Here is a 17,146-nt window from a genome sequence, read left to right as displayed (position 1 = left end):
TAACTGAAATAAGCCTGGCTTATTTGGTTAACTTGTTTTATGAAACAGGCCTCGAGGCATTAAAAGTGATATTTTCTCCATTGCATCATATTGCATCGAATTGCATTGTGTTGAATCGAATCGAAATCGGATCGCACTGCATCATAATAGGGGTGAATCGTATCGCATCGCATCGGTAGCTGCTTCATATGTATCTTTAATGTATCGTATCGTTGGCTATGCATCGAGATGCGTATCGTATCAGTCTGAGTCATGAGATGCACATCCCTACTGTATAATGCATATTAAAGCAGCGTTCATAAGTGCTGCGCTGCTTTGTTACAGCCAAGGAAACGCTGTATTACTGCTGTTCCATAAGCGCCACCTGCTGTCAGAGAGTGAAATTGCGTCTCATCCAGCCCATCTGCTGTCTTTGTTTCGCGCTGATGTTTTATGTGGTATAGTTTCACAAAACTAAAGTCAGAAAATTCTGCTTTTGTTTTAAAATTTCAAATTATACAATCTAATTTAGATTTTAAAAACTGCTCATGCTGCATGTATTCAGCATCTTTGTTTGGATTGTGATACAAATGCAGTGGTTGCCTCTAATTTTGAATGGAAAGAGCACAGGCAAAGCCTTTGTTTATATGAAGAGGTTTTTTGTTTTATTTATTTGATTAGATTTGAGGTTTGTTTGAAAAATTTTTTTTTAGTTTTGTTATTTGACATATTTCACAAAGAAATGAAGAAAAGAAATGTGCAGCATTTTGTCCAAGCAATAATAATAAATGGACACCTTTTCATTTATAATTTGTCTCTAATCTAATTTTGTTAAAAAAAAAGTGAGAAAATCAAATCGTGAAATCAGTATCGTGAATCGAATCGTGAGTTGAGTGAAACGTTACATCCCTAAAAAATAATATTTTAAGCTATACTTCTATAGGTTACCACGAACATGATTTAAATGCAACAGTGTCTCCTCACCTTGTTCTCTCTCAGCATCACTGTCTCCGCTCTCATCTGAGCTTCCAGAATGACGGGAGGAGGAAGACGAGCCAGAGTCTGAATCAGAATCTGAGTCTGACGGTCCTTCACCTCTCTCTCTTCCTCCTTTTCTCTCACTCGGACCATTGTTTTTGCTCTTCCAGCCCCATGCAGCCTGAACTCCAATTTTCCCCTCAGAATGGGAGAGAAGCATGGCTGGAGAGTCTGACGGACAGAGGGCCTCCACCCCCAGCAGCCGAGACTCATCATCTAGGCTCTCCTCCTTGATAGTGGTCGGATCCTGCGACTGACTTAACGCGTGAATCTGTGAAGCTGCTTGAGCTTGCTGGTTTTGGAGGTAGTCGAGTCGGGTCTGGCTGAATGAGTACTGTGGGTCAGAGAAGATTGAGAGTTCTGTGCGGCTGACGCCATGTCTAGCGGCGGCTAAGAGCAGCTCGTGGTCGTGCTGTGGGATGCTCCACCAGCTGGGCAGGTCAGAGGAGGGTGGTGCCAGGCTGAGGCGTTCCTCCAACGAGGGATGGCGAAGAACGCGCTCACGTAGCCGGCACAGCAAGCTGACCCTGTAGAGTGTGCGTGAGGCTCGTTCTTCTGTGATGGAGGCCAGAGACTGGGACAAATCTTGAGATTCTAAGAGAGGAAGAAGGGATAACAGTAGACAATGTGTTATTAAAAAAAATATTCTATATAGCTTTATATGTTTATTTCAGTTTTAGTAATTTTAGTACTTACAAACTTATTTCAGTTAGTTGCCAAGGCAACATTGAGAAAGGAAAACTTGAAATCGCATCATATGACCCCTTTAATGAGGCAGCTTTAAGTTTAAGGTTTTCATCTAATATTTATATTTCAACTACTGAAAACGATTTTTGTAATGTAACACTGTACAGTATTAAAAAATGGTTTTATTAAAGATTTGTTTTTAAAGGTAATAATCTAAATTCAAAAATAGGAAAAATGAATATATGCAATTAAATATCAAATATTAATCAATTTTTTTTTTAAATAAACCAATATATTTTGTGTCCCTAACCTAAACCAATTTCCAAACAGGGTCTTATTCAATATTCTACTTCCGCTAAAAAAAAGTCATATTATACGAGTAGATGAATATGAACACTGTTTCGCATTGACTTTTTTTTAAGTATAGTGTACCTTCTCCACGTGCTGGCCGAAGGTGACACACTTTCCTACACATGGACATGAAGCACTTGAAGTAACGTGTCAAGCTCTCGTCGGTTTTCTTATCAAGTCGAGCAAAAGAACGGAAGTGATTCCAGTCCATATGCTTGTCCCCTTCTGGAGCATCAGCCTCTTTCTTTATTCTTTCGACCCCAAAAGTTGATACCACCCTGTAAAAATCACACTCCTCCCTACGAGTCCACCTGAAACAGAGAAGCTTATGAGAATGCTGGACAGCGAAACTGAAGAGGAGGCTTCAGGAACGGGTTTCTTAAGGAACATACCTTTGCTGTCGTTCTTGTCGGGCTATCTCTTTGAGCTTTGTGGCTTGTTCACAGCGTCTACGTCTACGGTCGCCCTTCTCTGCTGCCTCCATCTTAAGCTGCTCTCGTCTGTAACTGCGTTGGTAGGCTGTGATAAGACGGCGAAGTCTGGCTGTGAGCGATGAGCTTGTTGGCCAGTAACACAAATCTGACGATCCCGAAGATGGCCCCTCAACCTGCACAGGGGCAGAGCGATCTTCCACACAAATCTCACCGTCTGTATTCACCGAATCAGCCTGAGGAGCACATTATCCATTTTTGTAGTAAATTTAAATTCCTAATAACAACACAGGAAAAATGTGACAGAATTACACTTTTAAGGTTACAGGGAAAAAATTATATGATTCTAAAGGCGTTTACCTCCTCATATACCTCCTTGGTGTGTCTTGTCGCGGGTTTGAATTCTGGATCTTCTGAGTACTTGTCATAGTCCCCTCTAAAACACAATAAGAACATACAAGTTCACAAGAAAATTCAACGACACTCATCCAGAAGCTTAACTATACCAGTTAATCATAAAAGTTGCAAAATTATAATGCAGGAGTCAAGAGATCAGGTCTGCATTTCCCAAAAGCATCGTAAGCCTAAGTAGATTGTAGAACCATTGTCACCAATGGTCTCTACGGTCAATTTTGCTCACAATGCTTTTGACAAAAACACTGCCCAGGTCTGTCTGATACTGACCCCTCCCCAAGCTCTGGGTCTGCTGCTTGCTGCTCCGCGTTAATGTCCTGCTCATTTGGACGGCCACATCGCTCAACAAAACATAAGCAGGGGTCAGCACGCATAGTGGTGTACATCTCATATCCTGAAACGGCAAGATACAGATGGTAAAACACATCAATGATCTGCAAAACTAAATATTTTAGATTGTCAGGCACTTCAGAATGACTTTCAGATAACTCTTGAAACTAGGTAAACTCTCCTAAGACTTAACGACTTAAGTTCTTCTTAAATAACTGAACATCCTTGGACATGACGTTAATAAAGCCTGCACATACCATGCTTATAGACACCAATAAGCAAGCATCGGTCAGCTTCTGCGTCCCACCAGCCAGACGGAACATCCTGCTGCTCCATTTCAGGTAACCAGATATCAATATCCCTGCAAGGAATCACACTAGCATCAGTGAAGGAATTTAAAGGAGTTTTCAATCTAAATTCTGAAACCTGATCAATGCATCACAGAAACCCTAATATTTAGCTTACACAGCATAAAAAGATCAAATAATTAAGGATTTAGTGATAACTGTTGATGTTGGTGACACGACCAGTTGTTAATGAAATTTACATTTCTGCTTTTAGCAAACGCTTCAATCCAAAGCGATGCAAACCTTTGCATTTAGATGAACATTTCTGCATTTAGCAGATGCTTTTATCCAAAGTGATGATAATTTTATCTAAAGCAATGACATTAGATGATGGCTATACCTTGCATCAGCTCCTCTCAATACAGAATCAGCATGTTCTCCAATGACCTCCTGTTTTAGGTAATACAGCATACGTACTCTCAGCAACACTCTAAAAAAGGGGACAGTGAAATGAAGACACTCAAGCTAATATTTTGCAGAGTATAATTAAATAGTGTCCCTGATAGGTCTAACATACTTGTTGCACTGGTGTTTTAGGTGTTTTCGGTAACTGTCATCAAGCAGAAGACTGTCAGGATTATATTTTCGGATCCACTCAACTTTCTGCACATCAAAAGAGCTCTGAGCCTTCACTCGTTTCCCCTTCCTGCCACGAGGGACAGGGATGGACAGACCTAAAGGAAAAGAGAGCGCCATTATGAGCATTTATAAAAGCTTTAAGCTTGCTTAGCATGAAGCTAATGCTCTATTTCACAACCTACATAGGATGTTGCTTAATAAAGCCGCCTTTTCACCATCTTTGTCAAACTGGAAGTCATTCATTTCCAATGGATAGTATGGGAGCTAGGGATGTAACGATTCACTCAACTCACGATTCGATTCACGATTTAGATTTCACTATTCAATTTTCTCAATTTATAGATTGAAGGCATACAGTAAATGAAAAGGTGTCGTTTTATTAGGCTATTGCTGCACGTTTCTTTGTGAAATTGAAATATAACAAAACTAAATTGAAATTTTAAAACAAACCCCAAATCAAACAAGTTAGTTATACAAATAAAAGAAATCTCTTAATATGAACAAACTAAGGCTTAGTCGGTGCTCTTTCCATTTAAAATTAGAGACAACCACTGGATTTTAATCATGATCCAAATAAAGATGCAGCATACATGCAGCATGAGTAGTTTTTAATCTAAATTAGACTGTATAATTTCGAAATTTGAAGCAAAAACAGAATGCTCTGACTTTAGCTTTGTGAAACTATACTACATAAAATATCTGAACGAAACAGCAGACAAGCTGATTCACTCTCTGACGGCAGGTGGCGCTTATGAACAGCAATGATACAGTGTTTCCTGGGTTACCGCTGTAAACCAAGCAGAGCTGCTTTATGAACACTACTTTAATATGCATTGTTCCAAAGTCCCTTTAAGACAAGTCATGTCACTCGGCGGCCATCTTTGAAACACCTCTCGGGCATGCAAGTGCAGCTCCTATCTCTTTGAATGAGCAAACATAAAATTCTCCAAAACTGTTCGCCAAGTTTAAGATTAAATTTCATATTTGAAATCACCAATGAAATCTGACAACAACTGTCTCATTAATGTTGTTTCTTTTGCTCAAACAGCGTTAAAAAAAGCTTATTTTTCAGGCTAGACCAGCCAGTGCGCATGCGCAGTCCTAAGAGCACGTCTCAGAACACTGACTGTTTCTATAGCAAACGGGACTTCTAACGGCAGCTGCAGTGACGCGCTGATTTCACAGATTAGCGATTGGCTCTTTTACTCAGAAGGCGGGCCTTCGTTCTATAGAGCGGCCATATTGAGTGTTGCATTTTTCCCCATTCAAAACTATACGAGTGACACGTCTTGGGTTTTCTATAATCTTTGACTGTTCAGAGGCAAGATGAAAAGAAAATACCACGTAAACATTTCTAAAGATAGTCAGTTCCCCTCAGAGATACATTCATATAAACTCCTACTCCAATTGTATCGCGATTTGTTTGGCATCTCAACTGATTTGAATAGTCACATATTTGAATCGATTTTCAACTGGCACGCGGTTAAACATTACATCCCTAATGGGAGCTGCATGGAGTTCCACTTAAATGCATATGCTGAATTTTCAAATGCAATGTGTGTCATGCTTTGAAATATTTGGCCTTTTTTGTCTAGACTATATGTGACTGCCAGACCGGATGAGAAGTATTTTAAATAAAAAACTATGAGCACAAGGTGAAAATTACCAATACTAAAACAATCTTTAAACACTATTTCTGTAATGTGGCCGGTTATGAACAATTATGTCCAAACAAACTATTCTATACTGTATTACAATTATTTATGTTAATTAGCCCAATAAAGAGTCTAGACTAGTCTTTTCTTAAATTAGTCTTTTCTTGCAGTCATATTTGGGGACATTTGTTTTGTGTAGATATATTCATACATTGTTTACTCAATTTTTCCATGGTGAATAAGCAGAAGGTAATGGCTGCTTCACAACCAATTTGAAAGTTAGAAATGCAACAATCATACAGGAAGGTCAGAGATAGCGGAAAGGTGGCTGGAAAATGTTGACCATGAAAAAAATGAAGACCTGACGGAAAACCACCTGAGGGTCCTTGCTGGTAGAATCAAAGAGTATTAATTAAAAAAAGATTATAATGAGAGAAAGTCATACCAGAGTGATTAAGCAGAGCCTGTGGTTCTCGTCCATTCTCTGGAGGGGTGATTAGCTCCCAGATGAAGCTCTTGATGTTCTCATCTCCACGGTAATGTATCAGACAGAAAACCAGGATGACGCGACAGATGGTTTCCACGTCACGTTCACTGAGACGCCTCTTACAGCGAGCATGAGACAGGATATCCCGCCAGCGGCCCCACCTGTATAGACAAAATTTAAAATGTATGAAATTATAATTCCACAGAAAGTTTCATACTCATGAGATGAACAGGTGAATTAAAACCCACACAGCTAAACATGATCAGGAAGAAAGTCACATACCCATAAACAAGTAGGTGTTTTTCCACTCTGAAGCAGTCTGTGCGCCCATAACCACCACCAGAATGCCGGTCTGAGCGTCGAGAGGCCCGAGATTGTCGGGAATTATGGGGTGGGTAGTCATCATCGCTGTCCAAGTCAGACAGATCACCACCCTCTCCACGTAGGCTGGAATACTGACGCGTTTGCTTTCTTACTCTTGGTGTGTCAATCACAAGAGTATTCTGCAAAGAGTTAACATGAAAGAAAACAAAGGATTAAGGAATAAAAGGATAGACTAGCAGAAAATAAAGGATACAGTAACCATTTTCCAAATGCTACACTGTACCTTCCTGTTGAGAGAGGCCATGTCTATGTCAGCTTTCTTGGCCCACTTCTGCCAAAACTCAGGATCATCCAGAGCAATATCTGTGCGGTTCTCAGACGCCACAAAACTGGCCTTGGAGAAGGTGGATCCTTTACCTTCACTCTCTATAGTGATAGTAGTTGCTCTTCTCTGAAGTATCTGATCGATGTCCTCCTCACAGAAACGGCTGCCCTCGTCATTCTCGTCCATAATGGCTGCATAAGCACCTTTACGAAGCAAATCCTCTATCTCCTTCTTTGAGAACTGCTGGATCTGAGGAAAGTTAATAGCATACCACTGAGTGATGATCGATCACAAAGTGACTTCTGTGTTGAACTTGAAAAATTTAAAGAAAATTCACCAAAACATACAGGTTTTGAACGACAGTTTAATTTTTTAGACCTTTAATAGAGCAATATGAAATTATGATTTCTTTCATTCTTACCCCGTTAACACTGCTGTCTTTATTTCCACTCATGCTTTGCAGAACAGCTCGATCAAGTCCCAGTTTAAGACTCGCTTTGTCCAACATCTCCCTCTCATAGGAGTTTCTGGTAATGAGACGATACACCTTCACCGCTTTAGATTGACCAATACGATGACAACGTGCCTGAGCCTGTGTGGAAGAGAAGACAAATGATGAGACTGAACACATGTAACAGAAAACATCGTCTTTAATGCACTGAAATCACTAAAAAATAAAAAAATAAATATATATAATGTGAGATCCTCACTTGAAGATCATTCTGTGGGTTCCAGTCAGAGTCGAAAATGACACAGGTGTCAGCAGCAGTCAGATTAATGCCCAAACCTCCAGCCCGGGTACAAAGCAGGAAGACAAACCGGTCTGAATCGGGTTTACTAAAGCGATCAATGGCCGCTTGTCGCAGGTTTCCTCTGACCCGCCCGTCAATGCGCTCATACAGGTATCTAATCAGAGAGAACATCTAATTTTAGATCCATCTAACAAACCAGATGGCAGAATTAAAATTATTTGGCTGCAGTTGCCTTATAAATCACACATTTCCATTTCACAGTTTACATTTCTAAAGCTATACCTCTTATGTATGAGGTAGTCTTCAAGGATGTCGAGGCACCGCACCATCTGTGAGAAGATGAGCACCTTGTGCCCGCCAGCCTTAAGGCGAGGAAGCAGCTTATCCAGCAAGACCAGTTTCCCTGCAGAGCGCACCAGAGCCTGGAGATGAAAGTCTGGAGCCAGAGGATCATACACCTCCCTCAGCTCAGCCACTATCTTCTCCTCAGCACCTGCACAGAGAGACAAAAAGTGGAAAGTGGACAACAAAAAGATGAGCAATATTTATAAAAAAACAAAAAACAAAAAAAAAGTCAGGATGGGAAAACAATAAGCAGCATTTTAGCATTTGTGGGTGCGCTACAGGACCAACGCAGTCACAAGTTTGAAGTAAAACCTGTACATGTAAACAAAGACTGCAAGCCTAAAATTACATAAGAGCCACTAAAAGGGAACAGCCATAAATTCAGTACCTGTAATGAGGTAAGGGTGGTTGCAGCACTTTCGAAGTTCCATCATTGTGTTGAGGAGATTGGGTACATTACTGTTTTGTGTGGCTCCCATGCTAAGGAAGCTGAAGTTACGTTCTAGAATAGCACGGTAATACTTCTTCTGTACATCAGTCAACTCCACCTGGGGACCACAGAAAATGATGCACTCAGAACTTACAAAAGCAAAGAGAAATAATCATCTAGAAAAGACCTGATGTTAAAAACAGTTCATACCTCAATAATGGTCTCTTGTTTTGGGGCAAGGTTCTTTTCTACATCTTCTTTCAGTCTACGCAGCATCATGGGCTTTAGAATTGACTGCAGTTTCTGGACCTGATAATCAAAGATAGTGACTGTGTTGGAAAATGCTGATGCTCTTAACAGATGAAGTATCTGCCAAAATGTTCCAACATTTTTTCTACCTGCTCCTCTGTTTTAAGATCTCCAAACTCGCGCAAAAACTCTATCTCTGAGGGGAACTGGGCCGGTTCCAGAAAGTGCAGCAGACTGAACAGCTCCTCTACTGTGTTTTGAAGTGGAGTGCCTGTCAACAACACTTTATGCTCCTGAAAAGGGAAAAAATAAAGAATTGTCAAATTAATGAATCACAACAAATTTTTTGTAACCAACACATTAATACATTCAGTTTCTTTTAAAGAAAGCAAAAAATAAAAAGATGAATCACTTACGTGGTCAAGCATCTTGAGGCTGTCGAGGAGTTTGCAGTTTCTGTTCTTCAAACGGTGAGCTTCATCAATAACTACACAGCGCCAAGAAATCTCCCTCAGCTCTGGGCAATCTGATAGAATCATCTCAAAAGTTGTGATCAGAGCATCAAACTTATAGGCCCCTGGTATTAAGTGTCCCTGAAGAAGACAAAAAAAGAGGACAAGGGAGAGAGTAAGCCACAATGGGGCTATCAAAATATACTAGTATAAACATCTTTCCACTCAGCAGTTTAGCCTTTTTTTAAAAAATCCTACTCTAGTATTTATTAACGTTTTAAATTAGCTTTTATTTTTATATTGTGAGTTATCATTTTGTAAGTTTTTGTAATTATATTTTCATTTAGCTTTTTTATTTCAATTTTAGTAATTTTAGTATTTCAACTTAAATGAAAATGATGAATTCTGTCTGGGCACTTAAATGAAATGAATAAGTTTCTAATATTGATATATTATTTAATTTCAGATTTATTTAAATTACCGAAAATGTTTAACAGTTTTAGTCAAAATTAACAGCACTGATTAGTAGCAATCAAACTGATGAGACAGAAACACACAATGCACACATCTAAACCAACCTTGTCATCTTTGCAGTACATTTCATATTGCTGGATCATCTGTCTACTGGCCAGACTGCCGTGGTAAACAATAGCATTCATGTCTGTCCAGGTGGAAAACTCTCTCTCCCAGTTTGTGATAGTGGATAGAGGGGCAATGATGAGGAATGGCCCCTGGATCCCTGCAGCAAACACCTCTGACAGCAGGGCTATAGACTGAATGGTCTTCCCCAGACCCATTTCATCTGCCAGGATGCAGTTTTGCCTGTGTGGGAAGTCATGAATACAGAAGAGAGGGCGTAAGAAATGGATAAAGAGGAAGAACAATTTTCTTCAGAGAAAAAACAAAACAATATAAACAATAAACAAAACATATAAAGTTGTAGCCTACTGTTTTGTTAACCCATTCAATTTCAGTACTGAAATAACTATTATTGACCCCATGAAATTGTTTGAACGCAATTTGTGACAACCCTAGATTGTACCATGGACAAAATCAATTAATCAACTTCAATTGTGGTCCATTTCTCGGCACCATTTTCACCTACGCCTGCAGTCCTGCCAGAATCAGACGGCAATAAAGAAGAAATCCACCTGCATTTGTTATTTGAGAAAGGCCATAACAATTCAAACAAAGATCCCAGGGTGACTGTTCTGATAAGGACGCCCACGATCAGCATCAGGAGGCTGCTGATCAGTCCAAATAGAAGGCTCTCAAATTATTTGCTTATGGTTTTGTATCTCCAAGCTACTGCTTTAGCATTGGATCAGTGGCAGGTGGTATTTATAATTGAGGGGGAGGGAACAATCTCATTCTAGAATGCATTTTATGCACACTTGAGCAGGGAATAAATCATCAATATTTTTGGTTCAATTTCCTGGAAGAGAAAGTGTAAATTTAAAAAGGTGTATATCGGTTTATTTTGTCATCTAAGAGTACACAAGCCTAAAGATACCTCAAAGCTAAAACACATGGACTAAAATGAACAACGCTAAAAATTCAAAAAACTTTAAACATTCCCCAATGTGGAAAGTTCTTTAAAACATACAGAAAATATGAAAACTTTCATTAAAATTTGTGGATGTCTATAAAACCCCTTTTATATTTATGAGCTTCAAATTTCATCATATCTTATGCCATGTGTCCGCCAAAGCGTTTTTAGCCAGCTGAAAACACCAGGCGCTCTGCTGAAAACTCCCAGCTGTGAGCGTTTGAGAGCGCTTCTGCAGCGCAATGTTTTATTTTCAGTTTGGTTGCTATGATACTGAATATCAACAGAAGTAATGTGGCAGACGCATCTTGAATGAAATATTGCAAGCATTATTTTTCATATCATTCACAGTACTCTGGGTATCCCATCTAATACAAACATGAAAGTGCCCCTATTATGCCATTTTTAAGGTTCCTAATATTGTTTTGGGAGTCTCCTACAATAGGATTACATGCATGCAAGGTCAAAAAACGCTTTTGTTTTCTCAAAATATGCATTTAATATCACCTCATTTTCCAGCGATTCTCAGCGGTTCAAAGCAGTTCTAAGATTCAGTCTCTCTAAAACCCTCCTTTCCGTGAGCCTACTCTGCTCTGATTGGTCAGATGGCCCAGTCTGTTGTGATTGGTCTACCGCGTACAGCGCGTTTCGGAAACGTCGTCAGTAAAATGACGTGTTTGTGGGCGGGGTCAAGTTGTTTGCTGCCGGCCAATGTAGAACATAGGTGGGAATTATGCAAATGTATTAGAAGTGGGATTCGAATTAACGACTAACGACTCGTTTAGGCTGTAGAGAGTCAATTCTTTATTTTGGGAGACAACTTTATTTATCGTGCACTGCTCGATAGAAAATATAAACATCTATTATTTATCATACTTGTGATTCAGTGGAGCTAGCTGGTCCAAATAAACAGGGTACCGAGTCATCTTTCAAGAGCAAGCGTTTAGTGAATCCCGTGTTGAACTCCCCGAGATTTAATTTTTTTAACTCCCCGAGATTAGAGAAGCAGTCGTCAGTAAAATGACGTGTTTGTGGGCGGGGTCAAGTTGTTTGCTGCCGGCCAATGTAGAACATAGGTGGGAATTATGCAAATGTATTAGAAGTGGGATTCGAATTAACGACTAACGACTCGTTTAGGCTGTAGAGAGTCAATTCTTTATTTTGGGAGACAACTTTATTTATCGTGCACTTTCGGCTTTACAACTTTGCTGATCGTTTACATTCACATACAGCTACATTACACACTGCATGAAAGGCAATATTGGAAATGGCATAATAGAGGCACTTGAATACTTGTAGACAAGCAATATTAATGTCAATATTAGCCGTAGTACAAGCAGAATGTATGACAGTTGGTCGGCATGGTATTAGCCCCGCCCCTCCTCCAATGTGAATTAGCAGGGTATTTACCTGTTGTACCAGTTGAAGAGCAGCCAGTTGACTCCCTCCAGTTGGTACTCTCGGAGCTGGTTCCCATTCTTATACTCTCTGGACTCATCAAGCTTCTTCCAGGCACTTGCAGCAGGTCGAGGCTGATGGAAGAGCAAGTCTAGTTAATAATTAACCACTGTCTGGTCTGTTTCTTATTGAAAACTAAAGAATACAGACAGGGTAAAAATGCTCTGGTGACCAGGCACTGTGAGTAGAGAAGAAGAGGCAGATAAAATAGTATGCAGTGGATGAGCGTGCCAGTATCTCACAGTTCTCTTGAGTCGGGCCGGGCGGCTTTCAATCTTCCTGAATTCTTCCACTTTTGCTTCATCAACGTCCTCCTTCAGCTCCCAAGTAGCATCTTCATAGGGCAGAGAGCACCACTTCACTAGGTAGTACACAACCAGCTGTGAGAGAGAAAACAACACTCAGAACCAGTGTTTTGGCAGTGTGCAGTTTGAATTAAATGTGATTAGATAAGACTAGGTACCAAGAAATACTACAAACATCTTTTTTTGAATTCTTACCTCCCCATTGTCTTTATCGACACTATGTGACTCATCCAAAATACGATCAACCTCCACATAGTCTGGATTGAAAGGTTCCTCATCCTAAAGCACAGGGAAGCATTCCAGATAGGTTTATAAATACTCAACACAATTAGTAAGATTTTCTAAAGCCATATGTCTTATACTACCAAACAAAACATTTCACACTTGCCTAATTTCAAATTCATATGGTCTTACCTCTTGAAATATGTTCCTCATCTGTGCCTGTTTTGTCTTGAATCTCTTCAGCTTCTGATGGATCCTCTTGTCTCTTTCCAGCTGCTCAAGACTGGCCCATTCACAGTGCATGTACGAACTAGAAACACATCATAAATGAACATTTTCAAGAAATAAGAATTACATTTCCACAAAAAAATTGATTGATCGATTGTTTATACACTTAACAAAATTATAAACGCAACACTTGTTTTTGCCCCCATTTTTCATGAGCTGAACTCAAAGATCTAAGACTTTTTCTATACAAAAGGCCCAGGAATGTCCACCAGAGCTGTTGCCCGTGAATTGAATGTTCATTTCTTTACCATAAGCCGTCTCCAAAGGCGTTCCAGAGAATTTGGCAGTACATCCAACCGGCCTCACAACCGCAGCCCACCAGCCCAGGACCTCCACATCCAGCATCTTCACCTCCAAGATCATCTGAGACCATCCACCCGGACAGCTGCTGCAACAATCGGTTTGCATAACCAAAGAATTTCTGCACAAACTGTCAGAAACCGTCTCAGGGAAGCTCATCTGCATGCTCGTCGTCCTCATCGGGGTCTCGACCTGACTGCAGTTCGTCGTTGTAACCGACTTGAGTGGGTACAGTAAAACTGCACATTTTAGAGTGGCCTTTTATTGTGGCCAGCCTAAGGCACACCTGTGCAATAATCATGTTGTCTAATCAGCATCTTGATATGCCTCACCTGTGAGGTGGATGGATTATCTTGGCAAAGGAGAAGTGCTCACTAACACAGATTTAGACAGATTTGTGAACAATATTTGAGAGAAATAGGCCTTTTATGAACATAGAAAAAGTCTTAGATCTTTGAGTTCAGCTCATGAAAAATGGGGGCAAAAACAAAAGTGTTGCGTTTATAATTTTGTTCAGTGTAATTTGGCAGATTTAAAGTTGGTCTTTGATAAAAAAAAAATCTAAAACTAAATCTGGTCTATTTTCACAAAAAAGGCTTGAGAAAACAGGTGATGACTTACTAGTTTTTATATTTGACAAAAAATTCATCCACATTAGTATACTGCCCTGGAAACACCTGGATCAGGACAAGAAAACGCCATAAAGATTTAGTCAGAGCAAACTAGCACAAGATTTCACAAGTGAATGGTAGTGATTAGCATGAACAGATACTTGCCTCCTTTTTGGTCACCCGCATAGACAATATTTTATCCACAATAGCAGCGTCCTCCTCACTTGGGTTCTCCTGAAACAAATCAGAAACATGCGCACACACATATCAATATTTTTATTATTACTGGTGGCATAGTGTCAACTGTAAACAGCTAAAAACTTCTGACAAAACCAGTAATGAGAAGGGGAAAAAAAATGGTAGTAAGAACCACAAACGTCCAATCCGCTATTACAGGAGTGCTGACGCACCACAAAAAACTGCATGCTTGGAAGACCATCCCCATCCAGTTCGTGCTGGAGTTCTGCTCCCATGGACTGGAGATACCCTGCACCAGACACAGGAGCTGTGGTCACATCAATGTCCATTTCATCTTCATCATCTGTGATTTTAATGTCCAAATCTTCTGTGTATTTCTTCCGCTTCACTTGACGGTTAGAACGTCGCTTCTGTTGGAAGAACAGGATCACAGTAGAGTCAATGAATCAGGTTTATGGCATTGTGCTGATGCTCTATATTCAAAAGTCACAATGCAGCTCTAATGCCTGCCAACATGTACAACACTTCAATGGCTTAATATGGCTGCTATTAATCACTAACTGAGTGACTGATTTTATATTAGTAAGAAGTACTAAAGCATGTAATACCTGTGACATTTCCTCCTCCAGTGTGCGGGGTGAAACAGGTGGGCTAAGATCTATATCTGAATGATCAGAGGATGCATTTCTTTTCCTTTTCTTACCACCCACTAGAGTGATGGTGCTATGGAGAGGAAATAAAGTGTGAGAACTAAAAAAGGCAGAGTCAAATACATAAGAGTCAAACTCTTCCAGGTAAAATAAGAAATCATAACTTACTTGAGCTTAATCTTGGATTTACTTTTACTGCCTCCACCTCCCGAAACCACTCCTGGAGTCTTCGCCTTGGATTTCTTGTCTCCTCCCGCCACCACTTTTCCTACTCCCACACTTGGGCTTTTCTTCTTGCTCCCGCCACTACCACCACCACCACCTCCTTTCTTTTTGGCTCCTCCAGCCCCTTCGACACCCTCTAGGTCTGCAGAGGTCTGTCCGGCTGGCAGTTCATCCTGGTTGAGCACACGGGGGATGTTCCTTTCACCCCTGGCTTTGGCCCGTGCGATGGCCTCAGCAACAATGCGATTGGCTTTCTCCTGTTTGCACAGCGTCTCCACTCTTCGCACGGGCTCCTGGACCTTTGCCAAACGCACACCGGAAGACGAAGCTGTAGTTGTGGTGCCGGACGCAGAGCCGGCAGCCAAGGTACTGATAACTTTAACCACAGAAACGGCCCCACCAGCACTGGAAGCAGTGTGTGACTGCAGAAAATTGACAGTTTATTCTGAGAACTGTACTTTGTCACCATGTAAACAAAATGGTTGGGAACGGAGAATCAGTTATTATGCTTATTTTTACAAATATTGGAACTTAATTGGAATTTACTATATAACCAAATGACATTTGATTGACTCTAATGAGTGACATACAGCTTATAACTAACTGTAAGACTTAAACCAGTCTAGTTATTGGCTGGTTGTTCATATGGCAAAGTGCTTAAGTGTAGATTAAGTGTAGTTATGTTAATAAAAACTTTACGGTATTTTTACACCTTTTTGTTTGTTTAGTTTTTTTTAATATATATATATATATATATATATATATATTATTTATTTTATTTTTTTAAGTACACAATTAAGTCGAGATTACATTTATGCAGCAAAAATGTAATTAAATAACTGGCCTTTATTATGAAAAATATTTGTAAGTTTTTATTAAAGTCTGTGTACATTTACCTTTGGAAAGAATTGTTTAAATTTAGTTATTGGAATTCTCTCATTCATTTGGCAATGAAATTAATTTTCTTTTACCAAATATTTTGTCCTTTTGGGTAATAAAAAAATCATTAATGGAACATTTTACGAATCCGAATCATTGTAAGGAATTAAACCAGACAAAAAGTGTATATATTATATAAAATCTTTAAATAACTTTAAAACAATACTTCATTATTCTTCAGATTCCAAGTGGTACAGAAATAACAGAATGCAATGTTACTTTATGGCTCTATATACACCAAAGAACATCACAGAACCGTAAAATAGATATAAGAATTGTCCTACCTGTGGCTGCAGCAGTAGTTTAAGAGGCACTGCTAGTCTTTGTCCTCCTTGGCCTTGAGAAATCTGCACCACCTGAGGGCTGCCACCAGCATTAGCTGCCCCAGAAACCAACTGAAACTGTTGCACACAGAGAAAAAGCTTTCCGTCACCAACAAGTTACAAGAAAAAGAATATCTTATAACACACACGACCTGTCCTTTCACTCACCTTGGCTCCCTGTTGGTTGGGCTGCTGTTGAACTTGCAGCTGAATGGTGAGCACTTTCGGCTGTGCACCCGTTTGACCCATCTTGGCTTGGGCGAGAGCTGCCAGCTGGCCTCCCTGCAGGACCAACTTCCCTGGCAGAGAGCCCAACACCAGCCTGTGCTGCTGACCCGCCCCTGCAGCTGCAGTTCCCCCTACTGTCAGTGTCCCAGCCTGGGCCCCACCTTGCGAGGGCTGCTGTAGAATCAGAGTGATCCTCTTTGCTTCCCCCTGAATAGAGATAAAAGGGCTATTAAGATTCTAACAGCAAAAATAATTACAAATTGGTAAAACAGCGTAGAGACAACTGTTATTTTAGTATCACCGATATACCATTAGTTTTTATTAATATTTTGAATATGTTTTTATTTTTATATTTTGTTTTAATTGTAGTTAAAGTTTTAGTAATATTGTTGTGTGTTTGTCATTTATATTCTTTTTTTTTTTAAGTCCATATAATTTTTCTTTAAGCTTTAGTTGTTTTATCACTTCAAGTAAAAAAAAATAAAATAAAATGCTGCCTAGGAAACTAGCTGAAATACATTTATATAAAACTTATAATACTTACATATTATATATTATAATTTACACAATTAGTAATTATATAACTTATATATTTGTTTATTTATAGGGATGTAACGATTAACTGCGAGCAGGTTGAAAATCGATTCAAATATGTGACGATTCAAATCGGTTGAG

The 17,146-nt window shown here is 39.7% G+C and overlaps 1 protein-coding gene across 3 annotated transcripts in view; it reads right to left on the bottom strand.

The window, feature by feature from the left end:
• Positions 1 to 17,146, bottom strand: part of LOC107706352 (chromodomain-helicase-DNA-binding protein 8-like) — a 31,440-nt gene that overhangs the window by 10,875 nt on the left and 3,419 nt on the right. For all 3 annotated transcript variants that reach the window (XM_016510032.1, XM_016510034.1, XM_016510033.1), the window contains 30 exons: positions 16,412 to 16,678; positions 16,205 to 16,321; positions 14,925 to 15,403; positions 14,715 to 14,829; positions 14,319 to 14,516; positions 14,074 to 14,142; positions 13,919 to 13,974; positions 12,902 to 13,019; positions 12,683 to 12,766; positions 12,425 to 12,562; positions 12,135 to 12,256; positions 9,754 to 9,997; positions 9,140 to 9,316; positions 8,873 to 9,016; positions 8,685 to 8,783; positions 8,433 to 8,592; positions 7,982 to 8,192; positions 7,658 to 7,853; positions 7,369 to 7,539; positions 6,906 to 7,196; positions 6,581 to 6,801; positions 6,257 to 6,459; positions 4,095 to 4,251; positions 3,918 to 4,007; positions 3,488 to 3,591; positions 3,171 to 3,294; positions 2,847 to 2,922; positions 2,448 to 2,722; positions 2,137 to 2,366; positions 964 to 1,611 (listed from right to left, as the gene is read on the bottom strand). In XM_016510032.1, the coding sequence (XP_016365518.1) occupies positions 964 to 1,611; positions 2,137 to 2,366; positions 2,448 to 2,722; positions 2,847 to 2,922; positions 3,171 to 3,294; positions 3,488 to 3,591; positions 3,918 to 4,007; positions 4,095 to 4,251; positions 6,257 to 6,459; positions 6,581 to 6,801; positions 6,906 to 7,196; positions 7,369 to 7,539; positions 7,658 to 7,853; positions 7,982 to 8,192; positions 8,433 to 8,592; positions 8,685 to 8,783; positions 8,873 to 9,016; positions 9,140 to 9,316; positions 9,754 to 9,997; positions 12,135 to 12,256; positions 12,425 to 12,562; positions 12,683 to 12,766; positions 12,902 to 13,019; positions 13,919 to 13,974; positions 14,074 to 14,142; positions 14,319 to 14,516; positions 14,715 to 14,829; positions 14,925 to 15,403; positions 16,205 to 16,321; positions 16,412 to 16,678 (5,584 nt within the window). The remainder of the gene's footprint in view (positions 1 to 963; positions 1,612 to 2,136; positions 2,367 to 2,447; positions 2,723 to 2,846; positions 2,923 to 3,170; positions 3,295 to 3,487; positions 3,592 to 3,917; positions 4,008 to 4,094; positions 4,252 to 6,256; positions 6,460 to 6,580; positions 6,802 to 6,905; positions 7,197 to 7,368; positions 7,540 to 7,657; positions 7,854 to 7,981; positions 8,193 to 8,432; positions 8,593 to 8,684; positions 8,784 to 8,872; positions 9,017 to 9,139; positions 9,317 to 9,753; positions 9,998 to 12,134; positions 12,257 to 12,424; positions 12,563 to 12,682; positions 12,767 to 12,901; positions 13,020 to 13,918; positions 13,975 to 14,073; positions 14,143 to 14,318; positions 14,517 to 14,714; positions 14,830 to 14,924; positions 15,404 to 16,204; positions 16,322 to 16,411; positions 16,679 to 17,146) is intronic.

The sequence above is a fragment of the Sinocyclocheilus rhinocerous genome, unplaced genomic scaffold, assembly GCF_001515625.1.
Source record: "Sinocyclocheilus rhinocerous isolate Xijiao unplaced genomic scaffold, SAMN03320098_v1.1 scaffold444, whole genome shotgun sequence".
NCBI classification, from domain to species: Eukaryota; Metazoa; Chordata; class Actinopteri; order Cypriniformes; family Cyprinidae; genus Sinocyclocheilus; species Sinocyclocheilus rhinocerous.
Note: the sequence above shows the minus strand (reverse complement) of the source record. Positions and strands in the feature narration are given on the sequence as shown.